Here is a 14621-nt window from a genome sequence, read left to right on the forward strand (position 1 = left end):
GGCTCACACCTGTAATCTCAACACTTTGGAAGGCCAAAGTGGGTGAATCAGCTGAGGTCAGGAGCTCAGGACCAACCTGGCCAACATGGTGAAACCCCATCTCTACTAAAAATACAAAAATTAGCTGGGTGTGGTGGTGCACGCCTGTAATCCCAGCTGCTCGGGAGGCTGAGGCAGATGAATTGCTTGAACCCGGGAGGCGGAGGCTGCAGTGAACCGAGATCGTGCCACTGCACTCCAGCTTGGGCAACACAGTGAGACTCCATCAAAAAAAAATAAAGAAAAATAAACCCATTATAAATTTAGAGCCAGGTCTGATTCTATTTTTCCTGCATTAGTAAGTATAGTCCAAGAACATTATTCAGCAATCATTCCAGCTATTTTTTCTTCTTTTTTTGGAGACAAAGTCTCACACTGTCACCCAGGCTGGAGTGCAGTGGCACAACCTTGGCTTACTGCAACCTCCGCCTCCTGGGTTCAAGTGATCCACCCACCTCAGCCTCCCATGTAGCTGAGACTACAGGTGCACACCAACACACTTAGCTAATTTTTGTATTTTTAGTAGAGACAGAGGTCTCACCATGTTGCCCACGCTGGTCTCGAACTCCTGGGCTCAAGCGATCTGCCCACCTCAGCGTCCCAAAGTGCTGGGACTATAGGCATGAGCCACCCTGCCCAGCCTATTCCAGCTATTTTTTCAATTTAAAAACCCAAAAGCACATTATATATTTTCATAAATTTCACCTTCGATATGAAGCTGACCTTAGCTACCTGAGAGTTCAATCTTCTTTCTTCCTTCCCTAAAACCAGAATTGTCCTCGTTAACTCCATAGTATTTAATTGTACCTCATCAGAGTTTGAAAACAAGAACATAAAATCAGGTGTACCAAAATAGAACCCAAAATAGTAACTATAATCTAAGAGGCAGGTTCTGTGTAATTTTCACCACTTTAGAGATAATAACCCAAAATAGTAACTATAATCTAAGAGGCAGGTTCTGTGTAATTTTCACCACTTTAGAGATAATAAACTCAGAAAAGTTAAGAGTCTCGCCCAGGGTCACATAGCTAGTAATTATGAATCAGGATTAGGACCTGACTCCAGGGCCTCTTCAGCACCATACCACCCTGCCACCAGAGATTATGCTGCCTTTTTTTCTTAGCCTGTCTTACCCACCATCCTAAATGAAAAAACTGGCCGGGCGCGGTGGCTCACGCTTGTAATCCCAGCACTTTGGGAGGCCGAGGCAGGTGGATCACCTGAGGTCGGGAGTTCAAGACCAGCCTGACCAACATGGAGAAACCCCGTCTCTACCAAAAATACAAAATTAGCCGGGGTGGTGGCACATGCCTGTAATCCCAGCTACTCAGGAGACTGAGGCAGGAGAATCACTTGAACCTGGGAGGCGGAGGCTGCGGTGAGCCGAGATCGCGCCATTGCACTCCAGCCTGGGTAAAAAGAGCGAAACTCTGTCTCAAAAAAAAAAAGAAAAAGCTGTTGAGCAAGAAGAGTCAACATTCTCCAAAACTTCCCAAACACTGAAATTCTTAACAGTCATTCTGAGTTTGTATTTGTCTTAAGCAAGACCCATAACCATTATATAACAAAAACTGAGATGAAGAAATGTAATGGGAACGGGGAACATTTTTAGACATTTGAAAACTGTTTTGTATTTGGTTATTCCCTGAATTATATCAAATAAACTATGGTTTCTAGAAAATAAATTTAATTCTGCTGTCACCTACAAAACATTGTTTTAAAGAACAAGTCCACAATTTCTTACGTAACCCATGGGTCAGATTTGTTTCAGAACACAGAACTCTTCAAAATGTATAAAAAGACTATAGTACATGTATAATATGCTATAATTATATATGTCCCCAGCAGATCTGAAACAGCACCCTATAATCACATTAAGTGGGATAAATAAAGTTGACAAACAGCCTCATGTCTATTCAGGTCAGGTTTTGTATCATTTTAGAAATGCAGATAAAGATCTGCTGTCTGGACACTTGCATATAATCAAAGGTGTTAGAATAAAAAATATTTCTGAACATCTTCAAAAGAAGTGCCTGATACCTATATTCTGGCCACAGACATCTTTGTTCTTTTTATACAGTACATTTCCTTCATATGGCACATGTGTTTCAAGTTGTTTTACTCTTAACATGGTGCTAGCCTTCTTCCTCACTTCTTACTTTCACTCTCAGTCCGAGGTAAGTTATTTCCCTTAGCTAACTGATCTGAAAAAGGTAAAAGCTACACTCCCAGAGCCAGTTCCAGGTCTCAGCTCCTGCTGACCTGATGGCATTCAACATCAATTCTGTGCTTTCTATAGGTCTAACCAGGTTCAAAATAGCCCTGTATAAACTTTTCTCTTCCTTAGATGGGTTCCCTAAATTACTGCTTCATTCCTACTCTCCAATTGTTTCACGTTTAAAATTTTGCTAACCAGCAGCTCACAGTGGCTTCATTCTTTATTCAGATAAATGGCATGTGTTTGTTTCCTAAACTCCTGTTCACTCTTCAGTGCTTCTTTCCATCTCTGAACCTGATAACCAGTCCGGTCACCAATTAACAGTGGCACTGAGATGATGCCAACCAGATGTATATTACCAGGTAGATATACATTTGCATCTCATCTCTATTTAACCACAACTATTACAATGAATTATAACACAATCCACATATATTTGCAATAAAAAGGTTTTTCATTAACTTCTTCCTGTTTACACACCTCACTTATAAGCAAACAGCAGAAAACAAGAGAAAAGGCAGCAGTCCCTGGAGAACCAAGACCAGCTATAATTCACAAATGAAATGCAGCTACAGCAATTGTTCACAGTATCAAATTGGTGTACACTGGCTGAAGTACTCAGTACTCATCTACTTCAGCTCTGTTACTACAATAAAGTTGCAATGTTTATCAAAAGTATGCAACACATAAATTAGTATCTGTCTTCTGATGACAGATAAAATGCTGTTTTGAATTAAGTGGGCCAATAAAATTCAATAAGTTTTTTGGTTATATGTCAATTATACATTATTTCAAACTGCGTTTGTCATAACATAAATTTCATATAGGCAGCACAGCACCTACCTGAAAAATAACTAATTATAAATGTATTTAAACCCAAGTGACAATTAGGAAATTATAAATTTCTATCCTAAAGCTACCTCTGCAGAAATACTGAAAAACACCGAAAAGTTCAACACTGTATCATCCTTTCTATCTCTCCATGATAAGACATAAGGGTTAATAATTTTTCCTACACAAGGGAACTCAACACAGGCAAAACTGAAATTGAAATTGAAAAAAGTGGCCAGGTGCAGTGGCTCACGCCTGTAATCCCAGCACTTGGAAGATAGCTCACACCTGTAATCCTAGCACTTGGGAGGCCAAGGCAGGCAGATCACTTGAGGTCAGGAGTTCAAGACCAGTCTGGCCAACATGGTGAAACCCCATCTCTACTAAAAATACAAAAATTGGCTGGGTGTGGTGGCAGGCGCCTATAATTCCAGCTACTGGGGAGGCTGAGACAGGAGAATTGCTTGAACCCAGGAGGCAGAGGTTGCAGTGAGCCAAGATCGTGCCACTGCACTCCAGCCTGGGCAACACAGTAAGACTCTGTCTCAAAAAAAAGAAAAAGGAAGAAAGGAAGAAAGAGAGAGAGAGAGAGAGGAGAGAGAGAGAGGAGAGAGAGAGAGAGAGAGAGAGAGAGGAGAGAGAGAGAGAGAGAGAGAGGGAGGAAGGAAGGAAGGAAGGAAGGAAGGAAGGAAGGACGGACGGACGGACGGAAGGAAGGGCAAGCCAGCCAGCCTGACACATGTCCAGGGCTGGAGCATATCTCTCTCCTTGGAGAGTCATGCATTGTGGGCCCAAGAGAATCTAAGCACTTTTTCTGATAACATTCACAAGAAACAGAAAAGTTTACAGTGGCCTGTCAGAAGTCAAATGCTTCCTGGATAACTTCCTACTTAGACTAGTTCCTTCTGTAGACTTTAACAAAGAAGATAGCACAGGTCCTTTTGGAGTAAAGCACTGTCAGAACTTTCATTTAAAGTATCAGAACTCCAGGACAAGTAGAGTTGGGTAAACAGGCTATTCAACTGCTAGAAATAAAGGAAAGCTATCCAAGAAAGTTAGAGAGAATAATTTAAGTCTTTAATTTTTAATCACATTATAGCTGAAACTACAATATTTCCCCAAAATAGTAAGCACAAAAAGCCAAACAATCAGGAAAATCTCTATCTGAACCAGTTTTAGGTAGCAGAGATTACATTAGATGAATTTCGTTAGGTATAATAATGGCATGTGATCAGTAAGAAAAGGCCCATATATTTAGACACGGATATCGAACTATATGAGGATAAAAATAACATGATGTTTGGGATTTGCCTTAAAATACTGCAGCAAAGGAAAAAAAAAAAAAAGAGGGAGAGAGAAAGCAAAAGGAGCAAAACTTTCATAATTTTTAATTAAGGTGGCTTATGTGGGGGTTCACTGTACTGAATTTGCCGCTAAATATTTGTTTCAAAATATCCTTGACATTTTTCATGATAAATTCTTGTGCAGGCTGCAAAACTATACACGCACCACAATCCCAATATATGCGTATGTGTGTGTGCGTGAAAGAAAATACTGTAAAATATTACTAGTGAGTATCTCTCGATGGTGGAATCACAGAGATTTGTATTTTTTCCTTTGTAATTTTTAGTATTTACCCATTTCTCTAAAATAAATATGTTTTTTCTTTTTTTTTTTTTTTTGAGATGGAGTCTCACTCTGTCGCCCAGGCTGGAGTGCAGTGGCGCAATCTCAGCTCACTGCAAGCTCCGACTCCTGGGTTCACACCATTCTCCTGCCTCAGCCTCCCGAGTAGCTGGGACTACAAGCACCTGCTACCACACCCAGTTACTTTTTTGTATTTTTAGTAGAGATGGGGTTTCACCATGTTAGCCAGGATGGTCTCGGTCTCCTGACCTCATGATCCTCCTGCCTCGGCCTCCCAAAGTGCTGGGATTACAGGCGTCAGCCACAGTGCCCAGCCGTATTACTTTTAAAATAAATCTAATCTATTAAAAACATCAGTATCCCAGATTTCAGAAAATGTAGAGGGAGATAATGTTAAGAATGCATTTCTTCTAAACAATCCACTTACTTTTCTACCATAGTGCTATATAGTAGAGAAGCACCATTATGATTAACAGGAAAACGTCTTATAGGCAAAAAAGACTAAGACTGAATACTAATTAGATATTATAATATAAAATTGGTATATTTGTGTTCAAATAAGCATGCATTTGTTTTAATAAATGGGTATTTTTATCAAGCAAACAGGTTTTCCCAGTGTATCTTTACTAAAATAACATTCTCAAAGCTGGTAATTACTTCTCTTTCAAGATCTCAGCTTTGTAAAATAAAGATTTTCTAGTTGCTCCTCTACATTCCTTTTTCTACAACTGGCCAGAAAACTTCAAGAAATAAAGCAAGATCTCTCTTTAACAAGGAATACAGTGGTCACTTATATTCATCCTTCAGAAATAAATAATTTTCCACTCTAGTTGTAAAAATGTCCATTATCATCTGAATAACCACCAGATACTTTGCAACTACTGGACAATGCTTTCATTCCCCCAATCTGAGGCGGTGGAGGTGTGGGGAAGTAAAAACTGTCCCTGATACAATTAGCAGGATCTTCCTACTACCTGAAATACAATGCCATGATCTTCGCAATGGCTTCTCTTCCCTTTGATAACTTACTGCAGAAACTTCATTTTGTTATGAATTTGCAGATACATAGTAGTTTCTGGCTAAGTGAAAAGGATAATAATGTCAACATAAAGTCTCCTTCTCCACCCTTACTGTTTAAGCTACAGATAAATACCTTTCCCTTGACACTAAGCCAAAAGGAAGTTTACACTGTGTTATACTATATTTGATTCTAATAGTTCCAGATTTTAGTTTACATGAAAAGTCATAAAAGTAGACTAGCTCCACATAGTCCAACAAAAAGGCTATAAAGAAGACTCAAATTATAGGATATCTTAATTGTGGCTTATGTTCCCCATTACACAAGGTCAAAGCTTTGACTTTCCATAAGAGTTACTACTAATACTTCATCCCCTTAAAATCCCAAGGAAAAATATAGGCAACTGGGATACTAGAGGGTAAAGAAAGGCCTGTGTGGTTTTTGGTTGGGAATAGTAGCCTTTTTGAAACCCATGGAAGGAGGGAAGGATTAGTGAATCCAAAGTAACAGGAGTCATGGTATCACTTAAAACTCTTCATTCACAAGGACACATCTAGGCATCATTCTCTCACATCTTAGTGGCAGAGCCCTATCCTAGGTAAAAAGCTAAGTTAGCTACCACCAAGCATTTTACATCTGAAAAGCACCTCCTTGAAGAAGATTCAATTATTTTCAAACTGTTTTTAAACCTCTAAACTCTTTTAAATAAAACCTCACGTAAAGATCAAATACACAGAACAGAAAAAAGTAGAACTACTCATAGTGGAGAATAAAGGGGTTGGAGACCTACCAGTTTAGTATCTGCTCCCTCCCTCCCTCCCTATAAGAGGCAGCTTCTCCAACAGTGAAAACCCTTGGGTTCTTTGGAACACCCTATGAAAATCAGTAAATTTGTGAGCCTTGAGAAAGACAGAGAGAGGTATACAGCAGGTTGATGATGCCAGTAATCTTTCTTTTACAGGGGGTGAGGGGATGCCAAAGAGTGGAAAACAAAATAAAAATAGCCATGTTATAAATACAGACTATAAGACTGTATCTATAGCATTACTACACATCTATGAAATCCAATATATATACAATCCACCCTGGCACACTGGCTCATACCTGTAACCCCAGTACTTGGGAGAAGCAAAGTGGGCGGATCACTTGAGGTCAGGAGTTGGAGACCAGTATGGCCAACATGGTGAAACCCCATCTCTACTAAAAATACCAAAACCTTAGCCAGGCATGGTGGTTCACGCCTATAATCCCAGCTACTCAGGAAGCTGAGGCAGGAGTATTGCTTAAGCCTAAGAGGCAGAGGTTGCAGTGAGTGAGGAACACACCACTGCGCTCCAGCCTGGGCAACAAAGCGAGGCTGTCTCAAAAAAAAAAAGCACAAAGAAACAAAAAAATAAGTATACAATCAAGTACTGGGTGGTAATGTGAGCAAATAAAAATATAGCTTTGATGAGATTATGGGCAATCTGTTATTTCAACAATATTTTTGCAATAAAATAATGTATTTTAAAAAGTTAAGGAAAGTATTTGCCCAAGCTCTCATTCACAGTTGAGAAAATGAGGCCCAGATGTGACAAGGATCATGTACAAACACTCAGGGAATCACCTACAATATTTAGTCAACATTTTACTGACGAAGGAGTAATAGATTATAAAAAGCACAGCTTTCAACTCCACCAAAAGCTACAGTTGAGCTATTTTGTCATTCTCAAAAGCACAAATTAGTATTAGGTTAAGGCGACAGATATTTTTACATGCTTTAGAATGAAAAGCATTGGGGCAATTCAACAAACACTTATTGATCAACTTATAACTATAAAACTATTTTCTAAATGCTACATAACATGCAGAGACAACTAGTACACGGGCTGCTCTTCAAGAATTTACAATGTACTAAGGAAGACAAACACCTCTTATGATAAGCTAGAATGAAATAAAAGCATGAACAACTCATTGTAACTTGGGACACAGAAGAAAAGGTCATAGATCAAATATTATGTGTGGTGAACCTTAATGAATGAGTGTAAGTTCCCCAAGTGGCAGAACTACTGCACTGTACAACTCCAAGAAATGACCTTACAAGGTGACCTAGCTAGGTAGAGAAAGGGCAAAGGGCACATCAAGCTAAGGATAAACATGAGCAAAGGCAGGGAAAGGTGAATTATTTCAGGGAAAGGCGAATTATTTGGTTCAGCTAAAATGTTGATTGGAAATATGGGTTAGGGTCAGGTTAAGGCATTAAAGATTAAACCAGCTGGGCTAGGCGCAGTGGCTCACACCTGTAACCCCAACACTTTGGGAGGCCGAGGTGGGTGAATCACTTGAGGTCAGGAGTTCAAGACCAGCCTGGCCAACATGGTGAAACCCTGCCTATACTAAAAATACAAAAATTAGCCAGGCATGGTAGTACATGCCTATAATCCCAGCTACTCGGGAGGCTGAGGCAGGAGAATCACTTGAGCCCAGGAGGTAGAGGTTGCAGTAAGCTGAGATTGCCCCACTACACTCCACCCTGGGCAGCAGAGTGAGACTCTGTCTTAAAAAAAAAAAAAATTAAGCCAGCTTAAACTTAAGTATTTAACTTGTGCCTCGGGAAAAGAAATCTAGCAGAAGTATGGAAACTAAGGAGGGAAAGAGACTGAAGGCAAATTAAGACTTGAATGAGAGAAGCCTTGAATGGAGCATCAAAAATAAAAAGACAATTTTTGTCACTTTCTGCTAGATCACCTGGCTTAATGTAGTATGAATCAAAATATTAGTGACATGATCCAGCTACCTGAACAATTTTAGTATATCTCAAATAAACTTCAGAAGAAATATGTACATGCCCAGTACCTTCACTTTCCCAGGCCTGGAGCTGATCTTGATCCCTTGTAGCACTGCCCAATACCTCTCGAGGCACAGGCTCCATTCGTGCATCCACATTCTTTTGGTGAGAAGACTGGTTAAATCCTTCAATGGCCTTTTGGAAAAACAAGTTCAGCTCCTCAAAATTCATGGCCTGGAGCTCTGCGTAAAGTTCTACTTGTTGGGCTTCTTCAAGCTCATTCCAGAAATGTAGTAGGTGCTCTTGCCCAGCTTTGGACAACGTGAGTTTGAGGTCATTAATGTTCATAATGGTCTAATAGCCAAGCTTTGTAGAAATAGGGGTGTAATGTACGTACCTATAAACCGAAAAGAGAAAAATAATTAATGGCACGTCAAAATTCAACCTCCAAAATTGAGGGGGTTTTCCCCCTCTAAAATAAGAATATTTTTAAAACTTGATGTTAAAAAAATTAACTTCTGCTTTTCCATCACTCAATATTTGTAAGAGATCAAACGTGTAAGACAAAAATATGCACCAGGCACTTCTAAGTACTTTACCTTCATGGTCTTGTTTAATTTTCAACAACTCTATGGCATAGGCACTATTATTACCACTCTTTTACAGTTGAGAAGACAGGCAGAGAGGCTAAGTAACCTAACTAATGAGTGGAGCTGGGATAGGAACCCAGGCAGCCTGATGACATGGCTCACACTCTTTACCACATTTAGTTGTCTCTGTATTAGTCCTCCGACTACTAAGCTACCACTGAAAGAACACTTGACTGCTTAATATTAAAATGTTTTCCTTGGCCGGGCGCGGTGGCTCAAGCCTGTAATCCCAGCACTTTGGGAGGCCGAGACGGGCGGATCACGAGGTCAGGAGATCGAGACCATCCTGGCTGACACAGTGAAACCCCGTCTCTACTAAAAAATACAAAAAAACTAGCCGGGCGAGGTGGCGGGCGCCTGTAGTCCCAGCTACTCGGGAGGCTGAGGCAGGAGAATGGCGTGAACCCGGGAGGCGGAGCTTGCAGTGAGCCAAGATCACGCCACTGCACTCCAGCCTGGGCGGCAGAGCGAGACTCTGTCTCAAAAAAATAAAATAAAATAAAATAAAATAAAATAAAATGTTTTCCTTGTATCTCTAATGATAGAAATACTATTAAGTGTTGTTGTAGTCAGTATACCGAAATATTCAGAAAGACAGAACTACCTATAATAAGGAAAAATACATTTCATTTCATTAGCAACTTCTGCAAAGAAGCAATAACACATATATTGTCTCTACTCACTAAAAACTTGGGTCCTCCTTAAAGAGACAAGCAATATACATATAACAATCAGTGAATAAGACAAATGTTTTCTAAAGAGCTATATTCTGTGATAATATAGTAAAATGTTAAACTTCATAGTGCTAAAAAATAAGAAAATGAGGAAATATTTAATCTACTTGCCCAATATAGACAAATGCAACAGGAGATAGGTGTTTTCTAGAAAGTTCACAAGGCCGGGCGCGGTGGCTCAAGCCTGTAATCCCAGCACTTTGGGAGGCTGAGATGGGCGGATCACAAGGTCAGGAGATCGAGACCATCCTGGCTAACCTGGTGAAACCCCGTCTCTACTAAAAAAAAAAATACAAAACACTAGCCAGGCGAGGTGGCAGGCGCCTGTAGTCCCAGCTACTCGGGAGGCTGAGGCAGGAGAATGGCGTGAACCCGGGAGGCGGAGCTTGCAGTGAGCTGAGATCCGGCCACTGCACTCCAGCCTGGGCGACAGAGCAAGACTCTGTCTCAAAAAAAAAAAAAAAAAAAAAAAAGAAAGTTCACAAACAGGCAGGATCTAGCCATATGTTAAGGGGTGGGCAGACTACATAGATAAGATTAGAGGCCAGGCATGGTAGTTCATACTTGTAATCCCAGCACAGGCCTCTGCTCAGGAGTTTAAGACCTACCTGGGCAACATGGCAAAACCCCACCTCCACAAAAAACACAAAAATCAGCCAGGTGTGGTGACATATGCCTGTAGTCCCAGCGACTCTACTGAGGAGACTGAGGTGGGAGGAACACCTGAATTCGGAAGGTCGAGGCTGTAATGAAGCGTAATCACATCACTGCACTCCAGCCTCGGCGACAGGAAATTCTATCTCAAAAAAATAAAAGATTAGGAAACAAGCAGAGCCTGGTGGCCATAAGGAGCAAGCACGTGTGGGATGGAAAGCAGTAAGAAGGTTAAGGTATGACAAATGACATAAAATGGCCTAGGGTAGGGCTAGATCATGAAGAGTCTGAAAACTAACCAAAAGAATTTAGACTTTAGAGAAGAAGTAACAGAAAGTGAACAGCAGATTCTCAAACAGGGCAGCGTTACCATGCTTTAAAGGATGAGAGAAAGGAGCAATGGCATACAATAGATTGTAAGGAGGGACAACTAGAAGCAGGAAAAGAAGTTAAAAGACAACTGCAGGTATGAAATACCAAAGGTCTGAACCAGATTAGTGGCAGAGAAAATAAGAGTGAAAGGAATAAATCTGAGGGTCACTGTAAAGAATCATCACTGCATTATAATTGCTTCGATGTGAGGGACAGAGGGAAAAAGTAGGTACTAAAGACACTTATCTTCTCCTATGAGAACAGTGAAAAGTAATACACATGGTAGTTCAGAGCACAATTCTAGGCTCAGCTGAGCCACTTAATTTCCCCATGCCTCGGTGACCTTGTCTGTAAAATGAGATTAATAATAGTATCTACCTCACCAGGATCATTAAACATCAAACACCATTTACAAGCTCAGGTCTAGAGAACCTACATCTGTGTGTTCCCTGAGGTGGTAATAACAACACTTAGCTTTCAATGTTCGTTATGGTATTAAAAGGCATTCCTATTGATTTATATAGGTTTCAAGAGTCATGATGCTATTATTTTGTAATTTTAAAAAATCACATTAAGAAAGACACTTGAGAGGAACAGATTTATATTAAATTATTTTCCAAGGAATGTAGTTTTTCCCAAGACCTCATTTATGCTACTGCTTTGCCTCTGATTTAAGAGAGTACATTGTAATAGGAAGATCAGCAAGGAACCAGATAACCAAAGAATAGGAAGTCCCTGTTCTTGGTCCTTCTCCATCATTTGATTCTATGCAATCATTTTACCTCCCTGTGCATATACTTCCTCATGAATATAAGACAACCAACCTTTCTCACATGCCTTCAAGAGAGTCAAGAGTAAAGAGTGCTCTGTCTGCTAAAAGGCATACACAAACATATTATTATAATATTTTAAGATATAAACCAAACTTTTCTAAATGGTCATCATTAGATATTCCTCCACCTTCAGACACTTGGAAAAATGAATCCATGCAAATAAGATACCTCATAGGGCCGGGCGCGGTGGCTCACGCCTGTAATCCCAGCACTCTGGGAGGCCGAGGCGGGCAGATCACGAGGTCAAGCGATGGAGACCATCTGGCCAACATGGTGAAACCCCATCTCTACTAAAAATACAAAAATTAGCTGGGCATGGTGGTGCGCGCCTGTAGTCCCAGCTACTCAGGAGGCTGAGGCAGGAGAATCGCTTGGACGGCGGAGGTAGAGGTTGCAGTAAGCAGACATCACGCCACTGCACTCCAGCCTGGCGACATAGTGAGACTCTCCATCTCAAAAAAAGAAAAAAAAGAAAAAGAAAAAAAGGTACCTCATAGGTTAAACTTTGATATCTGGACCTAAACCACTGGTCACATGTACTCATTTACATGTTGTATAATGTTTATAATGTAACAACCATACTTGAGTTTTGGACAAGCACAATTCACCTATTATATTTATCTGAGGCAGACATAAGCATCTTCATGCCACAAAAATAGTACCATATTTCCCATTAACGATATTTAGAGGCATGTGTGTGTAATGGTAAGCAGCAATGAACAGAAGAGTTAAAAGACAAGAATTTTTATTTTGACAACCGAAAACTGAAAAAGTTGAAAAGCTGCTCTAGAAATTATAACAAAACTTGGTACATGCCCACAGCCTAATCCATCTGCATCAAAATATATGACAAATTTGGTAATAATCTACCATTATCAAATATATTTTTATTAGAATTTAAATACCAGTATTAAAGAAATCCAGTATTTCTCCCTCCTTTTCTGGCCTCCCCCACTCGGCCCCTATCTCTGCTGGTATATGTATGCCCTCGAAATGATTAAGTAAACCTTTTACAGCTTTTAAAACACAGTATCAGCGTTGAGACATAACCACCAACTGAATCCTATAAATGCTTGGCAGCACAGCCTAAGAAGTCTTTCTTAGCTCCAGCTAAGTGAGCCAACTGACTAACAGTGAAGGAACAGACAACTGCCTTTAGTTTCCGACGAACTCTTGGGTCCACACCCAGTGAATTTCACCTAAAAGTCCTTAAACTTTTGCAATACCAAATGACACACACATATGATTATAATCCTATTACCTGATTCCAGATTTCATAAACCACGTAGAAGTAAGTGTAGCACAGCGTCAGGCCAAAGTTCAAGCAGCCATATGTTCAGCATATGTGTACTTAGCCCTCCAATACCATCCTTCTGCTTGGCCAAGCACGGGGAAACCCAGAAATTTCAATTCTCTCTCACTACCAGTATCATGGCAAACCAAACCAAAAAAAAAGAAAGAAAAAAGTGGCAAGCAAACAGGTTTTGTCCCACTGTCCTGTCCTCCAAATGTATCCCGTCTTTGTCAGAGCTCTCAATTATTTTCCTCATATATTCAAGATACACGAACTCGCTTCCACCTGACAGTTCCAACGATCTCCTGTCCCACTGGAGGCCCCCCCACTTGGTATAACTGTCCACAAGGCCCTAGCCTGAGAGCCTCGAGGTCTCTACTGCCCACCCGGGAAAGGCCCCACTCGCAACCCCACACGCCTACACAACCCCCTCGGACTCCAGACACTGGCCCAGACCTCCTCTCACAACGCCCCCAGTCCATCTGGGGCGAGATCATTCCATCCCTGGCCCCGCCATCCACCCGGCTGCCCAGCCCACACACCCTCTCGCCGGGTGGCGGACGACGGGGTGCGACTGAGGGGCGCACGGGCTGGGGGGTGTGTGTGCTCGGTTGCCCGCGCTGTGCACGTTCGTGCGACGCGTGTCCACGTCTGAGCGCATGGCTGTGTGTGCGGCGGGGCCAGGTCCTCCGCCCGCCCGGGTCCAGGGCCCCGCCGTCCCCTCGCTGGGCTGGGAGCTCCTCACCTTCCTCGGCGCGACCACAGCTACGCCTGTCTCCAGCTCCTTCCGCGCAGCCACTCATCGGCGTCCCGCGCCCGCTCCGAATATATACCCTCATCCGGGGGGCCGCGGCGGCGGGGCGGGCCGGGAGCGGGGGCCAAGGGGAACGCCAGCCCCGGCCACCCCGCCCCTCTCGCCACGACTAGTGGCTGCCGGCGCCGGGAGGAGTGGAAGCCGACCGCCCAGACACGTCAGCGTCCGGAGCGCAGATGACGACGCGGACGCAGCCGGGGGCGCCGAGGCGGGGCTAGGGACGGGGGCCGGGCGTGAAAGGAGTAACCCGCCAGGGTGGGGCGGGGCCTAGTGCGTCACTCATTCTCTGGCCCAATGGGGATAGTCCTGGAGCGCAGTCGGCTGGCGGCCCCGTCCCTCCAGCGCACTGGCTGAGGCTGGAGGATATTAGTTGGGTCCGCTAGGAGGGGCCACGCCCGGGCCGGCAGAGAGCGCCTACTGGGTCCCAGGACTCCTGATGTCCCTAGGTTGTACTGAGAGGTGCGAGCCCGAGGCTTTTGGCCCAGCGGCACGAGGCACAAGCGGGCCACAGAGATGGGCAGGGAGCTGTGTCCCCAGGGTGGCGGATTTCCGAGCCACCCACGCGGATGGTTGGGAAAGAGCGGCGGATTTTCCTGCGGAGAAACTTTCAGGGCGGGCCTGGCGCGCTCTCTGACCTTGGGCTATTTTGTGTGCAGTTCGCAAGATGCATGACCGGGCTCCAAACTCGCTCTCTGGTTGTGTTTTGGCTCCCAAGAAGGTGAAGCCAGGCCTTTTTTCTTTAGCACAAGC

The 14621-nt window shown here is 42.7% G+C and overlaps 1 protein-coding gene across 10 annotated transcripts in view; it reads right to left on the bottom strand.

The window, feature by feature from the left end:
* Positions 1-13982, bottom strand: part of UAP1 (UDP-N-acetylglucosamine pyrophosphorylase 1) — a 39480-nt gene extending 25498 nt beyond the window's left edge. For 3 of the 10 annotated variants that reach the window (XM_074038825.1, XM_074038820.1, XM_065543067.2), the window contains exons 1-3: positions 13803-13858; positions 13025-13183; positions 8589-8917 (exon numbers count right to left, since the gene is read on the bottom strand). In XM_074038825.1, the coding sequence (XP_073894926.1) occupies positions 8589-8868 (280 nt within the window). In that variant the 5' untranslated portion in view covers positions 8869-8917; positions 13025-13183; positions 13803-13858. Of the gene's footprint in view, positions 1-8588; positions 8918-13024; positions 13184-13802 lie in introns of all 10 variants that reach the window. The other 7 variants (XM_065543071.2, XM_065543070.2, XM_065543065.2 and 4 more) reach the window with 3 other exon arrangements.
* Positions 13983-14621: the final 639 nt, after the last annotated feature.

This window comes from Macaca fascicularis, chromosome 1, assembly GCF_037993035.2.
Source record: "Macaca fascicularis isolate 582-1 chromosome 1, T2T-MFA8v1.1".
Classification (NCBI taxonomy): domain Eukaryota; kingdom Metazoa; phylum Chordata; class Mammalia; order Primates; family Cercopithecidae; genus Macaca; species Macaca fascicularis.